General features: G+C 43.1%; 1 protein-coding gene across 1 annotated transcript in view; it reads left to right on the forward strand.

The window, feature by feature from the left end:
* LOC141134083 (transmembrane 4 L6 family member 5-like) overlaps positions 1-24148 on the forward strand; it is a 57669-nt gene extending 33521 nt beyond the window's left edge. The window contains exons 3-4 of the mRNA XM_073623670.1: positions 21612-21814; positions 23824-24148. Coding sequence (XP_073479771.1) covers positions 21612-21814; positions 23824-24148 — 528 coding nt within the window. The remainder of the gene's footprint in view (positions 1-21611; positions 21815-23823) is intronic.
* The last annotated feature ends 312 nt before the right edge of the window (positions 24149-24460 follow it).

The raw sequence follows: 24460 nt of genomic DNA on the forward strand, positions 1-24460 counted from the left end.
ACCTCTTGGCCCGGTGCCTTTGATAGACAGAACGCCGATCCAATGCGGGACATGTGACGTTATCAAAGGCGTTGGGCCATGAGGTGGGGCTATGTGACGATGAGCCCCGGGAAGACAGGAAATTCAAATGAAAGCTATTACAGCGGGCAATCCCGCTCTCTGCTGATCCGGGTGGCTTGCCTCTTCCTCTGCATAGGTGGGGCTGTATGGGGCACAGGCAGACCAGGCTGTATTGGGCACAGGTCACGCTGTATTGGGCACAGGTCACGCTGTATTGGGCACAGGTCACGCTGCATTGGGCACAGGTCACGCTGTATTGGGCACAGGTCACGCTGTATTGGGCACAGGTCACGCTGCATTGGGCACAGGTCACGCTGCATTGGGCACAGGTCACGCTGTATGTGGCACAGGTCACACTGCATTGACACTAGGGCAGCTGTGGGGGGGGGGGCTGTTTGCAGGGGGGCCCTATACAACATTTTGCTATGGGGCCCTGCTATTTCTAGTTACGCCCCTGGCCACGCCGCATTGATGCAGTAATTCATGCAAAAGGAGGCCAAAGTATTAAATGCATACTATACTGTACATGGACATACTTTTCAGTAAGCCAACATTTCTGTATTAAAAATCCTTTTTTTATTGGTCTTATGTAATATTCTAATTTTCTGAGATACTGAGTTTTGGGTTTTCCCTAGCTTTAAGCCATAATCATCAAAATTAAAAGAAAGAAATGTTTGAAATATCCACTATGTGTGTACTAAATCTATATAATACATGAGTTTCACTTTTTAAATTGAATTACTGAAATCAATCAACTTTTTGATGATATTCAAATTTTTTGAGATGCACCTGTATATGTGGCCATTGTCTGCACTGGAAAGGTATGACACATATACTATCAGACGTTCAGTGACATTGTTTTTAATCACCTGGTTGTGGTATTGCGGTGTGACAGCACTGCATATGTTAAGGCCTTCTTTTCCATTGCTTAACTGCTTTTTCACCCTACCTGTGGGTTTTACTTTTAGGATTAGGGAGGTTTTTTTTTGTGTATGGATAGTTGTGACAGCCAAGGAACTATAGTAATTCAGAAAAGAAGGTAACTATTCATATTTCTTCTGTTCAGGTTCCCTTTACTTTGACACAAATATTCATGAAAAGGAATTACCTCTCTGCTGTCATCCTACATATTATATAATTCCATCAGGAGATATGGTATCAGTACCTATATCTCGGAGAATCTCATTCTCTATCTTGCAGAGAGTCGGTCCAAACTCCGTGACTGCTATCTACAAGGCTGGTCTCATCTTGTGATAAGGGTGGTCAGGGACATGAAAGGGACAAGGCCATCCTGTCTGCACCAACACACTGACTTCTCCATCAGTGCTCACCACCTCTCACCGTGTGCACGGGCAAGTGTGTCGAATGCATTAGCTGCACCCTCATCCCCCTCTCCATCATCTGCATCACATGTGACGCCATTCGGGATGGAGCACAGAGCCATCTAAGGAGCCTGGGACTAAGCTGACATCAGAAGTCACCATGTGTTTGGGAAATTTATGGAGGGGGTATTAATGTAAGATGGATCCCTTCAGTTTATTAATGCAAAATACTATTTAAAATGGAAAAAAATTAAATTATCATTCCGATATACGGTGCCCTGAAAAAGTATTCCTACCCCTTGAAATATTCCACATTTTGTCATGTTACAACAAAAAAACGTAAATGTAATTTATTGGGATTTTATGTGATAGACCAACACAAAGTGGTACATAATTGTGGAGTGGAAGGAAAATGATAGTGAGTTCCAAATTTTTCACAAATAAATATGTGAAAAGTGTGACATGCATTTGTATTCAGCCCCCTAAATCAATACTTTGTAGAACCACCTTTTGCTGCAATTACAGCTGCAAGTCTTTTTGGGGATGTCACTACCAGCTTTACACATCTAGAGTGACATTTTTGCCCATTCTTTTTAGCAAAATAGCTCAAGCTCTGTCAGATTGGATGGAGAGTGTCTGTTAACAACAATTTTCAAGTCTTGTTACAGATTCTCAATTGGATTTAGGTCTGGACTTTGACTGGGCCATTCTAACACATGAGTATGCTTTGATCTAAACCATTCCATTATAGCTCTGGCTGTATGTTTAGGGGTTTAGGGTCGTTGTCCTGCTGGAAAGTGGACCTCTGCTCCAGTCTCAGGTCTTTTGCAGACTCCAACAGGTTTTCTTCTAAGATTGCCCTGTATTTGGCTCCATCCATCTTCCCATCAACTCTGACCAGCTTCCCTGTCCCTGCTAAAGAAAAGCATCCTCACAACCATGTTTCACGGTGGGGATGGTGTGTTCAGGGTGATGTGCAGTGTTAGTTTTCCGCCACGCATAGCATTGTGCTTTTAGGCCAAAAAGTTACATTTTTGGTCTCATCTGACCAGAGCACCTTCTTCCACATGTTTGCTGTGTCCTCCACATGGCTTCTCGCAAACTGCAAATGGGACTTCTTATGACTTTCTTTCAAGGATGGCTTTTTTCCATAAAAGCCAGATTTGTGGAGAACACGACTAATAGTTGTCCTGTGGAGCTGTGGATCTCAGCAGCTCCTCCAGAGTTACCATGGACCTCTTGGATGCTTCCCTGATTAATGCTCTCCTTGCCAGTTTAGGTGGACGGCCATGTGTTGGTAGGTTTGCAGTTGTGCCATAATCTCTCCATTTTCGGATGATGGATTGAACAGTGCTCCGTGAGATGTTCAAAGCTTGGGTTGTTTTATTTATAACCTAACCCTGCTTTAAACTTCTCCACAACTTTATCCCTGACCTGTCTGGTGTGTTCCTTGGCCTTCATGATGCTGTTTGTTCACTAAGGTTCTCTAACAAACCTCTGAGGGCTTCACAGAACATCTGTATTTATACCGAGATTAAATGACACACAGGTGGACTCTATTTACTAATTATGTGACTTCTAAAGGCAATTGGTTCTACTGGATTTTAGTAAGGGGTATCAGAGGGGCTGAATACAAATGCACGCCACAGTCTTCAGATATTTATTTGTAAAAAAATGTTGAAAACCATTTATCACTTTCCTTCCACTTCACAATCATGTGCCACTTTGTGTTGGTCTATCACATAAAATCCCAATATCCCAATATGAGCTACCCTGCCTCCACCCCCTCCCTATCTTGCAAATTTAATATACACTCGCCGGCCACTTTATTAGGTACACCTGTTCAAATGCTTGGTAACACAAATTGCTAATCAGTCAATCACATGGCAGCAACTCAATGCATTTAGGCATCTAGACGTGGTGGAGACAAACCGAGCATCAGAATGAGGAAGAAAGAGGTTTTACAGTGCCTTGAAAAACTATTCACACTTTTCACATATTTATTTGTAAAAATAATTGAAAACCATTTATCATTTTTCTTCCACTTCACAATTATGTACCACTTTGTGTTGGTTTATCACATAAAATCCCAATAAATTAAATTTACGTTTTTGGTTGTAACGTGACAAAATGTGGAAAATTTCAAGGGGTGTGAATACTTTTTCAAGGCACTGTATACTTATACTTCTTGATTTTGTTGCAAAGTTAACATTTTCTACCGACAAACGTTTGCTGAATCTGAAAATTGGTCAAGGAGCTGCTTAGGTAAAATTTGCTTTAAAATTCTTTTTATAAATAATGAGGTCAATGAGAGGCCATTTATTTGGAACAGGTTAACCGCTGTCCCTCTGGAGCATATTTTTTCATTTTTCACACATATGTACTATGTTAAAGTGATACTAAAGTCTCACTTATTTTTCATTAAAAATAACAAAGATGCTATACTTACCTGTTCTGTGCAGTGGTTTTGTTACAGAGCCAACCCAGATCCTCTTATTTTCTTAATTTTTAGATTCTTATCGGGTCCCTGGCTGGAGCTCCTGGCCCCTCCCTCCTGTTGAGTGCCCCCCCCAGCAAGCAGCTTGATATGGGGGCACCCGAGCCAAGCCGCAGCTCTGTGTGTCCATCCTGCCCCAACCCCTTTCTCTCCTCATTGGCTCACTGACTTTGATTGACAGCAGTGGGAGCCAATGTTGCCGTGCTGCTGTCTTAGCCAATAAGGAGGGGAGTCCCGGACAGCCGAGTCTCTCGTGCAACATCGCTGGATCGAGATGGAGCTCAGGTAAGTATTAGGGGGGCTGCTGAACACAGAAGGCTTTTTATCTTAAAGAGGAGGGCCAGTCAAAAAAAAAAAAGAAATTAAAAGTCAGCAGCTACAAATACTGCAGCTGCTGACTTTTAATTGGACACTTACCTGTCCCAGGGTCCAGCGATGCGGGGGATCGAAGCCCCGCTCTTCTTCCCCTCCGTTCAGTGGCGCCGGCATTGCAACTGTGGGCGCCGGGCTGTGGCTTCACTGCCTGGCACCCACTGCGCATGCTCGAGCAGCGGCGCGCGCCGTGATTGGCCGCTCGGTCACCTGGGACCTGTAATGGGTCCCAGATGATTGACAGGAGGGAGGGAGCAGAGCTGAGCCCTTCCTGTGCCGAGACGGAAGTGATGTCACCAGCCCAGGCACTGAAAGAGGCAGACTACGAGGGACCTCCTAGCAACAGGCATTTAGAGGTGAGTAAAAAAAAAAAAAATATCCAAATGTTTTTTTGTATTTTTTTTTAGAGTTTTTCATGTAGTTTTTTTTTTTTATGGGTGGAACTCCACTTTAATGCATAGAATGCATTAAGATAAAAAAAAAAACTTCTGACTTTACAACCACTGTAAACTCTGTATTTTGGCCCTTAGAACATTATGTATTTTCTGAAAGCAGAAACCCTGAAGAAATAAAAGATGGAGGCTGGAATTTTTTTTACAATGCACAATATTTGCACAACTGTTTATTAAATCTATATTTTCAGAAAAAATCTATGTTTCCAAAAAAAAAAATACTAAAATGAATTTTAGTGCACACAAATGCTTCTGCAGGCAAAACACAAAACTCCCGTAGAAGCAACGATTTTTAAGCCAGTGTGCATGAAACCTAACACTGCGAGAGCCTGCAAAATGGTAAAAAATTATGGTACCCAATATTTGTTGTGCAATCGTTTACATACATGTGCGTGCCCTACGTGCATGTTTATGTTCATATGTGTGTATGCAGAGGAGCTTTTACATTTTATTTTTTATTTTTTTTTTATTATACAATGTATTTTACATTTTTTTATTTTTTATTTAACTTTATTGCTATCGCTCACTGCTGTAGCCCCAGGTTCCCAGAAGAAGCAGGAGGGCCCAAGAACCCAGGAGTGGGGAGAAGTGACATCACAGCCATGATAATTTTGTTTTTGTTTTTTTTTTACTTTATCTTTTTAATCTTTTTTATTGATTTTGCAGTCACAATAAAACATGCTCATAAATGCGATAACATGTCAGTTAAAATACAAACAGGTCAAAGGAGCCTGATCATATCAGTGTCCACATATGTGGATCCATGATTTTCTTTTAACCCCTTCAGCTCAATAGAGCTTTCATAACAAGGCTATTGTAGAAAAATGGTCCAAATCCAAGATTCCAATGAAGTTTCTTAAATTGCACAGCAAAGCATATAATAACCTTGGTCTTCTGATGAACAAGAAATCGGATGGCTGCAGTCCTACAGAATCCACATAAGCTTTATTCAAATATTCATAAAAGCACTACTTAGATGAGCATACAGACAGGGGAGGAAAGGGGTTCACACGGTAAACGTGCTTTCTCAAAACCACAATGGCTTAACTACTAGACTCACTAATATACTAAATCACATGGCACCTTGATCTTCTACTGTCAGACAAGACTAGGACCTTGAATGGATACTGCAGGAAGAGATTCCTCGGGTCCCCCATGTGGAAGCAAATTGTATAATTTGCTTTGGAAAGGAGCTTCCGTAACACTTAGGATCCATGTGAAGCCCATTGCATACTTAAAAATGATCAAAAACCAACTTGAAGAGAGACATTGTGCTCTGTGCTCACCAATTAATTACCTCTCCTCCTTGATGGTGTATTTTTTTTAAAAGTTTTAAAATTTATTTCCATTTTTGCAGCCAAAATGGCACAATATCTACTTTATATTTGTTACATGTTCCCATTCACAAAGCGTAACTTAAATATAAAAAAAAATTGCAGCTTACCTTTTTATTTGCTTTTTTGCTTGCCTAAAATCATGATTTTCAGCAGCCATTCTCAACCAGAGTTCCATGGAACCTTAGGATTCATCTACAGCAGGGGTCTCCAAACTTTCTATACAATGGGCCAGTTTACTGTCCTTCAGGCTTTAGGGGAGCTGGACTGTGACCATCGGGAGTAGAAAATGTCCCAGCATCAGCTGGAGTAAACAATGCCCCATTTTTGGTGTCAGTGAGAGGAATTGTGCCCCGTCGCTTGTGTCACTGGGAGGAATTGTGTCCCATTGTTGCTGTCTTTTGTAGGAATTGTGCGCCATCATTGGTGTCATTGGGCCCCATTGTTGATGTCATTGGGCGTAACTGTGCCACATCTGGCCTCAGTTTGGAGACCAATGGTCTAGAGCAGGGATCCTCAAACTACGGCCCACCAGCTGTTGCAGAACTACACGTCCCATGAGGCATTGTGAAGCTCTGACATTCACAGACATGACTAGGGATGATGGGAATTGTAGTTCCTGAACAACTGGAGGGCCATAGTTTGAAGACCCCTGGTCTAGAGGTTGCTGGTGGTTCCTTGAACTGTGGCTATTTGTCCTCCCATCCGATTTGATGGTGCTTGAACATTTCTGGGGCCAACACCATTCTGCAAAGCCAACAGCATGGGACCCGGGATCTTTTTTAGCTATATGAAAGAGTGGTATTCTAAGGGAGAGATTCTTCCCCCTGACCAGCAATGTAAAGGACATTTTTCCCACTGATGCCTGATTCATTTTACAAGGGGTTCTCCAAGACCTGAACATTATTTTAAAGGTTCCCCTGGGATAAAATGGTTGAGGAGACCAGCAGCAGCAAAATGTCAAAATGTGCCAATAGAGGGGAATACAGTATTTTTTTAAGAAGTAAGGACGGCGGTGATTTATGATACATGGTGCCTTAGCAAACCAAAATGTCCTCCAGTTAGGGTTTATAGCGATGTTCATATACAATATTTGGTTTTAGCTGTGCTCAATCATGTTTCTCTTTTGCAGGTCCTGCTTCCAGCCATTCAAATGGCTGCAGCCGGTGGGAAAGGATGTTGTGGTAACCGTTGTGGGGTAAGAGCATGTTAAAAAAAAACAAAAAAAAAAAAAACATTTCTAAAATTACCTCTTTGTGATTGGGGATTTTTTGAAGGAGGGGTCACAAGCAGATTTCGTTAAAAAAAAAAAAAAAGATTAGTTAGTAGGTAGGGTGGCAACATTTCATTGGAAGATTACCTTATCTGCCATTATCTTTTTACAGTTGTTTTTAATTTACATATCTATGTTTACACTGATAGCAGTTCTGTGTGAGTAAGGTGAAATACACTTTCAAGGAAGAAGGACTCCTCTAAATTGAACATGGCCCAATCCTTGTGTACTGCACCTTCCATATAAACAGCATCACTCCAGTATTAGGCTTAACCAGGTACTGTAGTTAAGCTCTGCACATTCAGACCACTCTCTACAGAAGATCTGGATGTTGTGCAAAAGGGAGCTTCTACATAAGGGGAGTCCCAGAATTGCAAAGGAATTTTACTGGAAATTACACTTTCTAGATATACTGTATTACAGCAAAAATTATTATTATACATGAAATCTATCCCCCCCCCCCCCCCGCTTACTCCATCAGTCTCCTCACACATCACCAACTTACTAACAGACATATCAGCTTGGATGTCACATCACTTCCTCAAACTCAACCTATCCAAAACCAAGCTCATGATATTTCCTCCCCCACATGCCTCTACCCCTGATTTCTCTGTTGAAATAAACAGCTCAACTATCAACCCGGCCCGCCATGCCAATGTCCTAGGTGTAATCCTGGACTCTGAACTATCCTTTCAGACCCACATCCAATCGCTGTCCAAAGCTTGCCACCTCAAACACCGCAACATCTCCAAGATACGCCCCTTCCTAACCAATGACACCACAAAGCTTCTAATCCACTCCCTGGTAATCTCTAGTCTCAACTAATGTAACTCCCTCCTCATTGGCTTACCTTTAAATAGGCTATCCCCCTTCAGTCCATCATGAATGCTGCTGCCAGGCTCATCAACCTTACAAACCGCTCGGCTTCTGCTACTCCACAAGATACTAACAATAACTTACTAAACCATCCACAACTTGGCCCCCAGCTACATCACTAACCTAGTCCCAAAAGACCAACCAAATTATTCTCTTCTTTCCTCCCAAGACCTCCTGCTCTCTAGCTCCCTCGTCACCTCCTCCCATGCTCACCTCCAGGACTTCTCCCGAGCCTCACCTATCCTCTGGAATGCTCTACTCCAATCTGTCCGACTATCTCCTTCTTTTTCCACTGTCAGACGATCCCTGAAAACGAACAACTTTATATTTATTTTCTCCATCAGCTCATCCCCCACAGTTATTTCCTCTTGTATCTCTTGACCCTCCCTCTTAGATTGTAAGCTCTAACGAGCGGGGCTCTCTGATTGCTCCTGTATTAAAGTTTATTGTAGTTGTACTGTTTACCCTAAAGTTATAAAGTGCTGCGTAAACTGTCAGCGCTGTATAAATCCTGTATAATAATAATAATAATAGCTATATATTGCCAACAATTTGCACAGTGCTTTAAAAAGTAAGGAGGGTTAGGAGGGCTCCGCTTATGAGAGCTTACAATCTAAAAAAAAAGGATAAAAGGAGGGGGGGGGTGCAAGTGATCGAAAATGTAAAAACTGTGTGGGGATGAGTTGAGTAGTGAAAGCAAAAGTTCAGTTGTTAGTATGAGGTGGGTTGAGCTTCCCTATAGAGGTGGGTTTTCAGGGTTTGGATAGAGTTGGAGCTATCTGGATATACTGGGGCATGGAAAAGTCCTGGAGGTGAGCATGGAAAGTGGTCATGAGGGAACTAGCAGGAGCAGGAGGAGCAAAAAGAACATTTTGGCTGATGATTTGTGACTAGGTTGGTGGTGAATGGCTAATATTTAAAATTGTATTTGTTGGTGAATGGAAGCCAGTAGAGGGATTTGCAGAGGGGGGTGGTGGACACTGAATGTTTGTTAAGGTAGATGAGTTTGGCAGCAGCATTTATATTGGATGAATGGGGATAGACTATGTAGAGGTAGGCCAACAACGTGGGAGTTGCAGTAGTTGGGAGTCAATTAGGAGCTTGGTGTTTTTATTGGTGAAGAATATTTTCGAAATGTTGGAAGGTGAAGGCGGCAAGAGTTGGACAGAGATTGAATGTGGTTCAGGAAGGTGAGAGCAAAGTCCAGGATTATACCTAGCACCCTGGAATTAGGGGAGGGACTAAATGTTTTGTTATTGATCTGGAGAGCACACAGGGGGTGGAGGAAATATTATGAGCTCAGTTTTCGAAAGAACGAGTTTTTAGAAAGTGATGTGACATCCATAATGGTATGTTATTTGGTAAAATAGTGATCTACATGGAGACTTAAAGTGACACTAAATGTTTGATTTTTATTTTTTAAAAATAACAAACATGTCATACTTACCTCCACTGTGCAGCTTGTTTTGCACAGAGTGACCCTGAATGGCGTTTCTGGGGTCCCCCGGTGACTCTCCTAGCTCCTCCCCATCTCAGATAACCCCCTGGGAGAACCCCCCCTCTCCTGGGGGAGTTACCTTGCCGGCGCGCTCCCGAGTCCTGCATTCGGCGTCCATAGCCGATGAGTGCAGGACTCGGCCCTGCCCCCTGCTGCCCGCGTCATTGGATTTGATTGACAGCAGTGCGAGCCAATGGCTGTGCTGCTATCAATCTAGCCGAGAAGACTGGAAAAGCCCAGGCAGCGATCGAGCGCGGGACTTTCAAGGGCTCAGGTAAGTAAACCGGGGGGCTGGAAATCATCATATGTTCATCAACATGGGGACAAGGTGTTTTGGGGGGCTACCCCAAAGCACCCTCCCAATGTTGAGGGCATGTGGCCTGGTACAGTTCAGGAGGGGGGGCGCTCTCTCGTCCCCCCTCTTTTCCTGCAGCCTGCCAGGTTGCGTGCTCGGATAAGGGTCTGGTATGGATTTTTGGGGGGGCCCCACGCCAATTTTTTTTTTAATTTTGGCGCGGGGTTCCCCTTAATATCCATACCAGACCTGAAGGGCCTGGTATGGAATTTAGGGGTACCCCCACGTCATTTTTTTTTTAAATTTTGGTTCGGGGTTCCCCTGTGGGGAATTCCCATGCCGTTTTTATCAATTAACTTTTATGTGTATTGTCGGACCGGCAATGCAATAGCCGCGAGTAGTTTTAAATGACTTTTTTTCTTTGAAATGTCATTCTAAACACGGGAAACATGCGCCCCTTTACAGGCATACTATAGACACCCCCCAGCTACGAAATTTAAAGGGATATTACACTTTTATTGTTTGACTTTAAGCATTATTAAAATCACTGCTCCTGAAAAAACGGCCGTTTTTTAAAACTTTTTTTTGCATTGATCCATGTCCCCTGGGGCAGGACCCAGGTCCCCAAACACTTTTATGACAATAACTTGCATATAAGCCTTTAAAATTAGCACTTTTGATTATTCATGTTCGTGTCCCATAGACTTTAACTGTGTTCGCTTGTTCGAACGAACCTTTTTCCTGTTTGCATGTTCTGGTGCGAACCGAACAGGAGGGTGTTCGGCTCATCCCTATTTAAAAGTAAATGGGAGCCAGAAGATGCATTTTAAGCTGTTCAGACTGGTGGAGTCTAGTGGGGGTTTTGAGGTATGAAGATGGCCAGCATGTTTCAGAATAGAAGAGAAGATGCCAGTAGAGAGGAATCTATTGAAGATGTGGATTAGTGAATGTAGAATGCAGTAAGAGGGTGTGAGAAAATGGGGTCAAGGGGGCAAGTGGTTAGATGTACATCATAGAAACATTTTAGCAACCTCCTCTGTCATAACAGGGTCAAAAGATGGAAGTAATTAATGTAAAAACAGGGACAAAGCAGCGCCTACTAAGTGTAGCAGTAAAGACATTTAATGAATTAAAACCATATTGGGAACACTCACAAACGAGCGATTTTGAACAGCATAGATATCGGTGTCATCCGCGTCATCCTGGGAACTGCCTGGTGCCTGATGTCGCTAGCTGGAATGTCCGTGTATCTGTCCTTTGTCCATTTACACTGGTGGAGCTGAGCGCTCCCGGAAAGCTGGGAAAGCGATTGGCAACGCACAGGAACACGGCAGGGTGTTATCACTTCCGAGTACAGGGTCATCGGGGATGTGCGTGCGTTCGGAGCATGCATGCTCCTTCCTCAGGCTCTGCTGGAGGCCATCTTTGAAGAGGGTTTTTTATATATACACAAAGACCAAGTACTAAGTGACTGGCTAAACAGGTAACCATGGAAACATGTAAACATTGAGGCAAATTACAATTCTACAAGCTGAACATACTATTTTGACACTCTTAAACAGGTTCACATGATTATGACTAAAATTACCAATAACTAAAAGGTAAAATTAATAGGTTTAGGAGATTATTATTTAAAAATATATACTTTTAAAAATTACACTTTTAAAAAATTCACAAATTCATTGGCTTAAACTAATAGACTAAAATACTTACAAAAAGTGACCAATGAGTCTTTAGATCTGTAATTATAAATCTATAAAAAAGTAAAAAAAAATGTATATGTATTAGAATTGTTATAGTCAGATTACTATATTTAATATATTTTGGATTTATATTATATGCTCAAAAATCAGAGAATCAAAAAAATCCTCATCAAATTACCAAAATGGGACGGCCATGAGAGATTAATTATACTATATGGAAATTGGTAGTTATTGATTATGTATACTATATATTATTTTCATTTTTATTTTCTGTTTTTTGTTGTTTGATGGGGAAATACAGGTATACATATATACACATATATAGAGTATGCTAAATGTAGGGGAATGAGAAAGATACACATATACATATATATATCTCTGTGCATATGTGTGTACATATACATACACACACACACACATGACGTACATAAGTGCATGCGTACATGCACACACACATAAAACATGGACCAATGAGGACTGATATGGTCATAATAGAATATTAATTTCAATGCCCTCATTAACCACCTGCCTACTGGGCACTTAAACCCCCCTCCTGCCCAGACCAATTTTCAGCTTTCAGCGCTCTCACACTTTGAATGACAATTACTCGGTCATGTAATACTGTACCCAAATGAATTTTTTGTCCTTGTTTTCATACAAATAGAGCTTTCTTTTGGTGGTATTTGATCACCTCTGGGTTTTTTATTTTTTGTGCTATCAATGAAAAAAGACCGAAAATTTTGAAAAAAAACTAATTTTTCTTTGTTTCTGTGATAAAATTTAGCAAATTATTAATTTTTCTTCATAAATTTTGGCCACAATTTATACTGCTACATATCTTTGGTAACAATAACCCAAATTAGTGGATATTATTTGGTCTTTGTGAAAGTTAGAGAGTCTACAAGCTATGGTGCAAATCATAAAAAATTGATCACACCTGATGTACTGACGGTCTATCTCATTTCTTGCGACCCAAACAAGCCAGGAAAGTACAAACACCCCCCAAATGACCCCTTTTTTGAAAGTAGACATTCCAAGGTATTTAGTAAGATGCATGGTGAGCTTTTTGATGTTGTCATTTTTTCCCACAATTCTTTGCAAAATGAAGATTTTTTTTTTTCTCCACAAAATTGTCATTGTAATAGGTTATTTCTCTCACATGGCATGTGTATACCACAAATAACACCCCAAAATACATTCTGCTACTCCTCCTGAGTATTACGATACCACATGTGTGGGACTTTTTCACAGCCTGGCCACATAGAGAGGCCCAACATGCAGGGAGCGCCATCAGGTGTTCTAGGAGCATAAATTACACATCTAACTTGTTGACAACATATTACACTTTTGAAGGCCCTGGAGTACCAGGACAATGGCACGTGACACTGACGTGGCACTGATGACAGATGGCACTGATACGTGGCACTGATGACACTGATGTGGCACTGATGACAGATGGCACTGATACGTGGCACTGATGACACTGATGTAGCACTGATGACAGATGGCACTAATACGTGGCACTGATGACAGATGACACTAATACGTGGCACTGACAGATGGCACTAATACGGGGCACTGATGACAGAGGCACTAATATGTGGCACTGATGACACGTGGCACTGATGACAGATGGCACTGATGACAGATGGCACTAATACGTGGCACTGATGACACGTGGCACTGATGACAGTTGGTACTAATACGTGGCACTGATGATGCGTGACACTGATGACAGATGGCACTGATGACACGTGACACTGATGACAGATGCCACTGATACGTGGCACTGATGACACGTGATACTGATAACAGATGGCACGTGACACCGACAGGTGGCACTGATGACAGATGGCACTAATATGTGGCACTGATGACAGATGGCACTAATATGTGGCACTGATGACAGATGGCACTGATGACAGATGGCACTAATACGTGGCACTGGGGACAGATGGCAGTAGGGACAGATGACAGTGGGGACAGATGGCACTGACGTCACTTTTTTTTTTTTTACTCACGCTGCAGCGGTTCGCTGTCCCTCCTCACACGCTGTCTTTGTGTGAGGAGGGAGAGCCGGTGATGAGAGATGATCTCATATGTTTACATATGAAATCATCTCTCATTGGCACCACCGATCGCGCTGAAAACGGCCGCTGTGATTGGCCGTTTACAGCGATCTGTGACTGGCTGTGTCCAAGGGACATGGCCAGCACAGAACTTCCCCGATGCGCGCCCGGAGTGCGCATCGCGGAAATAAACAGGAGGACGTCCAGGGACAGTCTCCCGGCAATTGGCATCCGCGCTGCAGCCGTCTTTCGGCTATAGCGCGGGTGCGAAGTGGTTAAGGCTCCCGGGCGATAGATTATCCAAAGTATAAATCCAATCATTTTCCCTCTCACATAGTCATTTATAGCGTTCTGCTTTGGGAAAATGTTTGGATATGGCCTCTATGACCCAAACACAAAGCCCTAAAGATGACTGCTTGTGAAACTCTTTAACCACTTACCAACCGGCCCATAGCCGAATGACAGCTGCAGGGCGGTTGGATAACTCTGGGAGGGCGTACTATGACGTCCTCCCAGAATTCCCCTCTCGCGCGCCACCTGGGGCGCGCACCTGAACCTGAACACATCCGTGACCGCCGGGTCCTCTGCATCACGGATCCCGGTAAATGGCCGCTGATCGCGGCCGTTTAACATGTGATCGCGCCGTCAAATGACGGCGCGATCACATGTAAACAGACCGGCGTCATCTGATGACGCCGGTTCCTCTCCTCCCCTCCTGTGTACCGATCGGTACACTGTGAGCGGAGAGGGGGATGGATGGATGGTTGCAGCGCTGTGGGCTGGATGTGTAGTGCCCACAGCGCTGCACAGAGACATCCAGCCATCCATCCATCCATGCTCAGCCATCCATAATGCTCTGCAATGCTCTGCAATACTCTGCAAAGCCCCACATTACCCTGGAATACCCCACATTACTCTGCAAAGACCCACATTACTCTGCAATACCCCCACAATACTCTGCAAAGCCCCACATTACCCTGGAATACCCCACATTACTCTGCAATACCCCCACAATACTCTGCAAAGCCCCACATTACCCTGCAATACCCCGCATTACCCTGCAATACCCCGCCATAGCCTGACATACCCCGCCATACTCCGACATAACCCGCCATACTCCGACATACCCCGCCATACTCCGCCATACCCCGCCATATCCCGACATACCCCGCCATACTCCGACATACCCCGCCATACGCCGACATACCCCGACATACGCCGCCATACCCTGCCATACTCCGACATACCCCGCCATACTCCGACATACCCCGCCATACTCCGACATACCCCGCCATACTCCGACATACCCCGCCATACTCCGACATACCCCGCCATATCCCGACATACCCCGCCATATCCCGACATACCCCGCCATACTCCGACATACCCCGCCATACTCCGACATACCCCGCCATACCCCGCCATACTCCGACATACCCCACCATACTCCGCCATACCCCGCCATACCCCGCCATACCCCGCAATACCCCGCCATACTCTGCAATACCCCGCCATACCCAGCCATACCCAGCCATACCCTGTCATGCTGAGCCATGCTCGGCTGTACTCGGCCTCTGTATGTGGCCAGGCTGTGGAAGTCTCACACATGTGGTATTGCCGTACTCAGGAGGAGTAGGAGAATCTATTTTGGGGTGTCATTTTTGGTATGTACATGTTATGTATAAATGGACAACTTTGTGTTAAAAAAAAAAATGTGTTTTAACCACTTCCCGCCCGCCGGCCGTCATACAACGTCCTTGACTTTGTGCGGGGATATCTGAATGATGCCTGCAGCTACAGGCATCATTCAGATATCAGCTTTTTCAGCCGGCGATTCCCTACACCATAAGAATGATCATAGCGGCTGTTCCACTGCTTGATCGTTCTTACAGGAGGCGAGAGGGGATGTCCCCCCCTCCCGCGCTTCTACCGACTCACCGCTACGATCGAAGCCAGGATCGTTTTTTTTTTTTTTTTAATTTCAGGCTTCCCAGCCTAGAGGTGAGATGTGGGGTCTTATTGACCCCATATCTCACTGTAAAGAGGACCTGTCATGCCATATTCCTATTACAAGGATGTGTACATTCCTTGTAATAGGAATAAAAGTGGTCAAAAATTTTTTTTTTGGGAAAAAAGCATCAAACTAAAATAAAGTAAAATGCACAATAAAAAAAAAAAAAAATTTTTAAAGCACCCCTGTCCCTGTGTGCTCGCATGCAGAAGCGAACGCATACGTAAGTCCCGCCCACATATGAAAACGGTGTTCAAACCACACATGTGAGGTATTGCTGTGATCGGTAGAGCGAGAGCAATAATTTTGGCCCTAGACCTCCTCTGTAACTCAAAACATGTAACCAGTAAAACATTTTAAAGCGTCGCCTATGGGGATTTTTGTAGCAAAGTTTGGCGCCATTCCACAAGCGCGTGCAATTTTGAAAGGTGACATATTGGGTATCTATTTACTCGGCGTAACTTCATCTTTCACATTATGCAAAATCATTGGGCTAACTTTACTGTTTTGGTTTTTGTAAAGCACAAAACAATTTTTTTTCCAAAAAAAGCGTTAAAAAAATTGCTGCGCAAATACCGTGCGAGATAAAAAGTTGCAACGACCGCCATTGTATTCTCTAGGGTCTTTGCTAAAAAACATATATAATGTTTTGGGGTTCTATGTAATTTTCTAGCTAATAAATGATGATATTTACATGTAGGAGAGAAATGTCAGAATTGGCCTGGGATCTCCAGAACGCCTGAAGGTGCTCCCCTCCATGTTGGGCCTCTGTATGTGGCCACGCTGTGTAAAAGTCTCACACATGTGGTATTGCCATACTCAGGAGGAGTAGCAGAATGTGTTTTGGGGTGTAATTTGTGGTATGCATATGCGGTGTGTGAGAAATAACCTGCTAATATGACAATTTTGTGGAAAAAAAAAAAAGTAAAAAAAAAACCTTGATTTTGCAAAGAATTGTGGGAAAAAATGACAACTTCAAAAAACTCACCATGCATCTTTCTAAATACCTTGGAATGTCTTCTTTCCAAAAAGGGGTCATTTGGGGGGTATTTGTACTTTTCTGGCATGTTAGGGTCTCAAGAAATGAGATAGGCCGTCAGTACTTCAGGTGTGATCAATTTTCAGATATTCGCACCATAGCTTTTGGACTCTATAACTTTCAAAAAGACCAAATAATATCCACCGATTTGGGTTATTTTTACCAAAGATATGTAGCGGTATAAATTTTGGCCAAAATATATGAAGAAAAGTTACTAATTTGCAAAATATTATAACAGAAATGAAGAAAAATGTATTTTTTTACAGATTTTTTTGGTCTTTTTTCTTTTACGGCGCAAAAAATAAAGAACCTAGCGGTGATTAAATACCACCAAAAGAAAGCTCCATTTGTGTGAAAAAAAGGACAAAAATTTCATATAGATACAGTGTTGCATGACTGAGTAATTGTCATTCAAAATGTGAGAGCACCAAAAGCTGAAAATTGGTCTGGTTAGGAAGGGGGTTTAAGTGCCTAGTTGTCAAGTGGTTAAAGTGCCTCAGGACACTATATTTATCCACACCCTTTTCAACAAAGTTACGGTGTTCACCAAACCTTTTACGGAGCGTACGGATGGTGCGGCCTACATAGAGTAGGCTGCATGGACACGTCAAGCAGTATACAACGTACTCAGATGAGCATGTAAAGAAGTCTGGTGTGGTGTACTGCATTACTTTACATGTGAAATCTTTTTGTCTATGTGTCATGTGTTTATACATGAGACATAGGGGTTTTTTGCACTGATACATTCCCTTGATGTTAAAGAATGTAGTTTCCCTCTATACCTCCATTCTGCACAATGTAGGCCTACAGGCTACACAGTACTTCACCAATGAGGACCCACAACTTAATCCCGGCCAGGTACATTTCCTTTTGAAAATGTTGGAATACTGCTTGACACACAACTATTTTGAAACCAATGGTGACTTCTATATTTAGACCCAGGGCACAGCTATGGGGGCAAATTTTGCCCCAGCTATGCAAATATCACCATGGGCTATTGGAAACATCTTCATATTTGGCAGAACAACCCATACGCCTCCCATTTAACATTCTAGGGACGCTATATTGATGACGTAGTCATTATTTGGGATGGGTCAGATACTCTAATCCCAGGATTTCTACAACATTGCAACACCAACACTATGGGCTTGTCATTCACCGCAGTATTTGATGACAATAAGCTTGCATTTTTGGATCTGGAATTGTTCCATCATGATAACAGTATTTGTGCTTAAAATTTCACAAAACCCACCTTCGGCAACTCCTATTTGCACTATAGGAGTTGTCACCATCCACGTTGGGTGAACAACATTCTGAAGAGCCAGTTCTACCGTCTTAAGCATAACTGTACTTGCACACAGGACTACAATACCCATGGTCAGATACTCAAGACCAAATTTAAAGAAAAAGGCTACCCTGACGATATCGTTGAAGAATCTTTTCAACACTATTTTCATACAGACGTAAAAAGTGACAGAAAGGCTAAAACAGAGGACAGTACGCAAACCAGTGCGGTTTGCCACACAGTTCCATACTCAATTTAGGAAGATGGAAAGGATCCTCTCTAAACATTGGTCCATATTTAGGGAGGATCCCCATCTAAAATCGACACTAACCGATCGACCTTTAGTAACTTATAGAAGAGCAAAAAACATCAAAGCCCAAATAGCTCAGAGTAAAATAAAACCATCACGACAGATCGTGATCAGTGCTTCCCTGACATTCTGTAACATCAAGGGAATGTATCAGTGCAAAAAACCCCTATGTCCCACGTGTAAACACGTGACACATAGACAAAAAGATTTCACATGTAAAGGAAAGCAGTACACCATACCAGACTTCTTTACATGCTCATCTGAATACATTGTATACGGCTTGACATATCCATGCAGCCTATTCTATGTAGGCCGCACCATCCGTACTCTCCGTAAAAGGTTTGGTGAACACCGTAACTTTGTTGAAAAGGGTGTGGATAAATATAGTGTCCCGAGGCACGTTAAGAGTTTCACAAGCAGTCATCTTTAGGGCTCTGCATTTGGGTCATAGAGGCCATATCCAAACATTTTCCCAAAGCAGCAAAGCAGAACGCTATAAACGGCTATGTGAGAGGGAAAATTACTGGATTTATACTTTGGATAGTCTATTGCCACTTAATGAGGGCATTGAAATTAATATTCTTTTATGACCATATCTGTCCTCATTGTTTTATGTGTGTGTGTATGTACGTATGCACTTATGTACGTTGTGTGTGTATGTATATGTACACACATACGCACAGAGATATATATATGTTTATGTGTATCTTTCTCATTCCCCTACATTTAGCATACTCTATGTATATATGTATACCTTTATTCCCCCATCAAACAACAAAAAACAGAAAATAAAAATGAAAATAATATATAGTATCCATAATCAATAACTACCAATTTCCATATAGTATAATTAATCTCTCATGGTCGTCCCCTTTTGGTAATTTGATGAGGATTTTTTTGATTCTCTTATTTTGAGCATGTAATATATATCCAATATATATTTAATATAGTAATCTTAATATATAGCAATTCTAATACATATCCTTTTTTTTTTTACTTTTGTATAGATATATAATTATAGAGCTAAAAACTCATTGGTCACTTTTTGTAAGTATTTTAGTCTATTAGTTTAAGCCAATTAATTTGTGAATTTTTTTAAAAGTGTAATTTTTAAAAGTATATATTTTTAAATAATAATTTCCTAAACCTATTCATTTTACCTGTTAGTTATCGGTAATTTTAGTCATAATCATGTGAAACTGTTTAAGAGTGTCAAAATAGTATGTTCAGCTCGTAGAATTGTAATTTGCCTCAATGTTTACATGTTTCCATGGTTACCTGTTTAGCCAGTCACTTAGTACTTAGTCTATGTGTATATATAAAAAAAACCCTCTTCAAAGATGGCCCCCAACAGAGCCTGAGGAAGGAGCATGCATGCTCGAACGCACGCACATCCCCGCAGACCCTGTACCCAGAAGTGACGACACCCTGCCGTGTTCCCGTGCATCGCCAATCCCTGTCCCAGCTTTCCAGGAGCGCTCAGCTCCACCAGTGTAACTGGACAAAGGACAGATACACGAACATTCCAGCTAGCGACATTTTCCGGGACGGCGCGGATGACATCGCAGTAGGGCTGGGAGATTTTCTTAAACAAAATTCGATTCACGATTCAAATAAAGTTTTTTTTTTTTATTTGGACGCTGCGCCGGTCCTGAGGAGCTGCGGGCAGGAGTTTTTAGGCGAGGCCGCGGCTTTGGCCTAGTCACCGGTGTCCGGCTTCGCGGACTAGGCCGAAGCCGCGGCCTCACCTAAAAACTCCTGCCCGCAGCTCCTCAGGATCGGCGTGGTGTCAGCGCCGGTCCTGGGGAGCTGCAGGCAGGAGTTTTTAGGCGAGGCCGCTGCTTCGGCCTAGTCCGTGGCGCCCGGCCGAAATCGCAGACTAGGCCAAAGCCCCGGCCTCACCTAAAAACTACTGCCCGCAGCTCCTCAGGACCAGCGCGGTGAAAAAAAAAAAATTTTTAAAAATGGATTTGCTTAAATTTTGAATCGATTTGACCTCTTAACTCGATTAGAGATTTAAATCTATTTTTTCCCCAGCCCTACACCGCAGCACCGATCATTCCCAGCTGTTTCCTGTGTGCTCCTCCACCAGCCCCCTCCATGTTCTCCTCCGGCCCCCCGCATTCTCCTCTGCCACTTCTGTCCTCCTTCTCGCCCCCCCTCGTCCCCCACAGCCGGCTCCCCTCCTCTCCTCTCCTGTCGGCTGTGGGGGGAACTGTCAGGAATTGGACACAGTGAGCGAGATCAATCCTGTGTCCTGTGATAACTGAGCAGAGTAAACACAGTTTACTCTGCTCAGTTTATGAATGAACAGGAGCCTCTGTCTCCTGTTCATTCATCTTCAGTGCTGAGAAAGGTACTGGGGAATCTGTGTCCTCAGTCCTTTTCTCTGTCTCAAAGGGGAGATATCAGGGGTCTGTTTGGATCCCTGACATCTCACCAAAGCCCCCAAAAAAATATAAAAAAAAAAATATTTAAAAAAAATTCTAAAAAATGAAAAAGTGTAAAAAAATAAAATAAAAAAACTACTGACACCAATCTCTCTCATGCCCTACCAACACTGTCCACTGCCCCAACCCCCTCCCCCCAAAAAGCATTGTGAAAAAAAATTAAAACATATTAAATTGTAAAAAAAATCAATTATTAAAAATAAAAAAAACTACTAACACCGTCCACTTCCACCCACCCCCCACCCCCTTCCCCAGAAGCACTGTGAAAAAATATTGAAAAAGTGATTTAAAAAATATTTTTTCGCGGGGGGCAGCGCCGCCTCCCTGAAACGAGTTTGCCACCTCCCTGAAATAAGTTTTTGCAGGTTGGGATGTCTGAATACACGGTAAATTTGCTTCATGCCCGCTTAACAGCATGGCTTATGAAACCTCTGATGTTGATCTGTTTGCACTGAGCCTAAGTCTGTGTGTAGAGCCAGGGTGACCAAGAAGAATGAGAATGAGTGGTTGTAGGCTAAAGTCAGGGCAGGACAGGGGTAAGACATTGTTGTAAAGGTAGTTTATAGCAGAATAGAAAAAAGAAGAGTTAAAGTGGTAAAGGTTATTATAAGGAACTGTTTGCTGCAATGAGCAGGAAACTGCATGTAGGAGAAGCCTTCTGAGTTGTCTTCTCTTACTTGGTTACTTTAAATTGCAGAACTGTTTTAACACTTTTATACATCTGCTCATGGTAACCCTAAACCTCTGCGTCCATTGTCTCTCCAGATGTTTCTGTCGCTCCTGGGTGCAGCTTCTATACTCGCTGGATCACTATTCTGCCTAACAATGTCTGTTATGGGATTACGCTATGGACCGGTATGTCAGTATTATGACCCTGAGGAAACAAATACTACTGGCTCCCCAATACCCACCACCAATACGTCCCTGATCTGGGGTCGCCCATTTGTGAACCCACTGATTGAACAGAAGTAAGTCCCATATATTTTTGGCTTTTTAAAAGGTCAGTTCAGTTACGACAGTGGAGAGATGAATCACTCACTTGCTGTTTATATTTCTTTGTGGTCTCTATCATTGACTTTGTGCATTGAGCTTTATGCCATGATGCACTAATATGTACCGGATATTAGCACATTATCGCAGATTGACCTGCCAGTTGATCCCCTCCACCGGTGTGGTCCAAGCGCTCCAATCTATCACTGGCGCTTCCATCTTTTCCTGATCTTCCTTCTAAATTCTGACGTTCTAGCCTAGCACCCTCCTAGTGTAGTGTAGGCTGCTAGGAAAATGTAGCTAGCTCCTCTATAATCAGTGGAGCAAGTGGTTGATTATCCAAGGCTGTTCAGTGTTCCACAAGCTGCTGTTCTGTTGCTTCCCTTTGTCTTCTAGAGGATTCTAGAAGTATAGTGGGAGAAAGGACAGAGCAAGCAGCCTGAATATTATGGAGGGGTGGGCTCCCTCTAGGCATACCTGCCCTCAATCTATCTATTATTATATACTGTATGTGCTGCAACTTTGGAGACTCTCAAAATTTAAAGTTGGAACTGCAGTGCACGGGGGTGCCATGAAGTGCCCCTGCAGCTTACGCATTAATATGGAAATGTGTGCAAACAAAACCCATGGTTTAAACGTGAACTGTTAGACAGGACAATTTGGTTTGCTGCAAGCTGGCTGGTAAGTGAGCAGGAAATTGTTCTTTGACATGCATCACCCTTACACATGCTCCTTGCTGCAAAGACCAGTTATAGATTGGGGTTGTTGCCATTTGTTTGAATATTTATGGGACTCTAGCCCATCCCTGGGAAGGTGTGCCCAGAAGGTGGAGAGAAAGCCCATAAATAGTCTGAGGCCTGGGCAGCAGGGTGCAGTGTTTCTGGGTCCAGGCTTGCAAGAGGAGACCCCTGTGCAGGGGCTATGTGGCATGCTACAGAAGCCTTTGTGAAGACATCAAGGTCCCAGCTAAGCTTAGCTGGGGGGGGGGGGGCTATTCGCAAGTTCATGTCCAGGTCCAGGGATCAAGTTAGGTCTGGAGAAGCTCACTGGAGAGAGCCAGGAGAAAGGTGGTGGGAAAGAGTCCAGCTGTCCTAAGGTGGTATGAGTCTACATCTCCCTCACAAGGAAGAGCCTGGAGGATATTGGCAGGAGGCAACTGATGATCCTGTGAGTAGTTGACCTTCAGTGCTGGAGGAAAGTGTGTAGCTTTTAACTCTGGAAGGAGTACAGGTCACCAACAGCATAAGAGATCCTGTGGGACATTCAGTAGTTTGTACAGTACAGCAAGCAGTTCTGTGCAGTGTACTCAGAAATTGAGGAGTCCTTGAGATATCTAGTTCTACAGTTTCCGGGTATCCCATGCTCTCTCCCTATCCTAGTTCATTGTTTCCAATGAAAACCCAAAATAAACCCCTAGACTGTTTTCTTAGCCAGTGGAAAAATGAAGAAAAAGTGGGGAAATATGACTGCATAGGACTGCTAGCAACAAGGCAGAATGGGGCAACAGGATCACTAGATGTTTTTTGGCCAGGCTTCGGGAGGTAATTAAATGTCCTACACCTTAGGCAAGGGCATTATCCAACTTAAGTCAAAGTTGCACTGTTTGTTTTTATCTACAGGTGCCTCTTACCTACATAGGTAATTTGTTTGGTAAAGGTGAACTAACCCTTTAAGCTTTGTTAAAGGTGGCTTCTCTAAACCCCTGAAACACAAGTTTTCCACGAGCCACCAAAGGCCCCTGCACACCAGATAGTTGACAACTGAAAGGTCCCAAACCCAGTTAGTACTTCCAACAATGTCAGGGATCCATGTTATGTCAGCGCGCACTCCATACCTAACTACCGCACCCTCTGTATCAGTTTAAGTTACAAGAGTCCCCCCAAAATATTCCTGATTAGATATTTACTCTGTCAGTTCCTTAACATGTTGGTGCTTTCTAAATTTGGGAAATAACATACCAATCCAATTATCTTTTTTTTTTTCCCAGCAATGAAAACTACCTCTTCCACCCAGAAATATGGGACACGTGTGTGGAACCTCCTAATGTGGTGGAGTTCAACATCATCCTTTTCTCTATCTTGATAGCAGCGAGTTCCATTGAGGCCATCCTGGGCGCCGTCCATCTGATCAACAGTCTATTTGGTGTCATCTGCGGAACCTGTAGGAAAAAGGATGACGACTACGAGGACACGATGAAAGATGAAAAGAAAGAAAACAAATGTAAGCAGCACCTAACCTCATTTATCACCAAGCCATACCAAACTGTCTGTGTTGACCCATTTCAACCAATCAGATTAAAGAGACAATGTTAGTTTGCATTTTTAGGGCAAATGACAGAGTCTACACATAGCCCATCCCCACTGGCAGGGGGACAGTTACCCTCATCACCTCCCCACACTACTGGTACCCTCACTGGTTGAACGGGGCTTCTGAGTTAGAGGGAGCTCATGATTAGTGGCCAATCAGCAGGTCCAAACAGTACCTACCGGAAGCTGTTATTCATCCTACTCTGTCCTGTAGTGATATAGTGGCCTGAACCAAAATGCATAGAGGGAGACTCAGGTATCCAACACACCCTTATGTGTGTCAGATGCTTAACCACTTCAATACCGGTCGCTTTTAAC

The sequence above is a fragment of the Aquarana catesbeiana genome, linkage group LG03 (genome assembly GCF_042186555.1).
Source record: "Aquarana catesbeiana isolate 2022-GZ linkage group LG03, ASM4218655v1, whole genome shotgun sequence".
Classification (NCBI taxonomy): domain Eukaryota; kingdom Metazoa; phylum Chordata; class Amphibia; order Anura; family Ranidae; genus Aquarana; species Aquarana catesbeiana.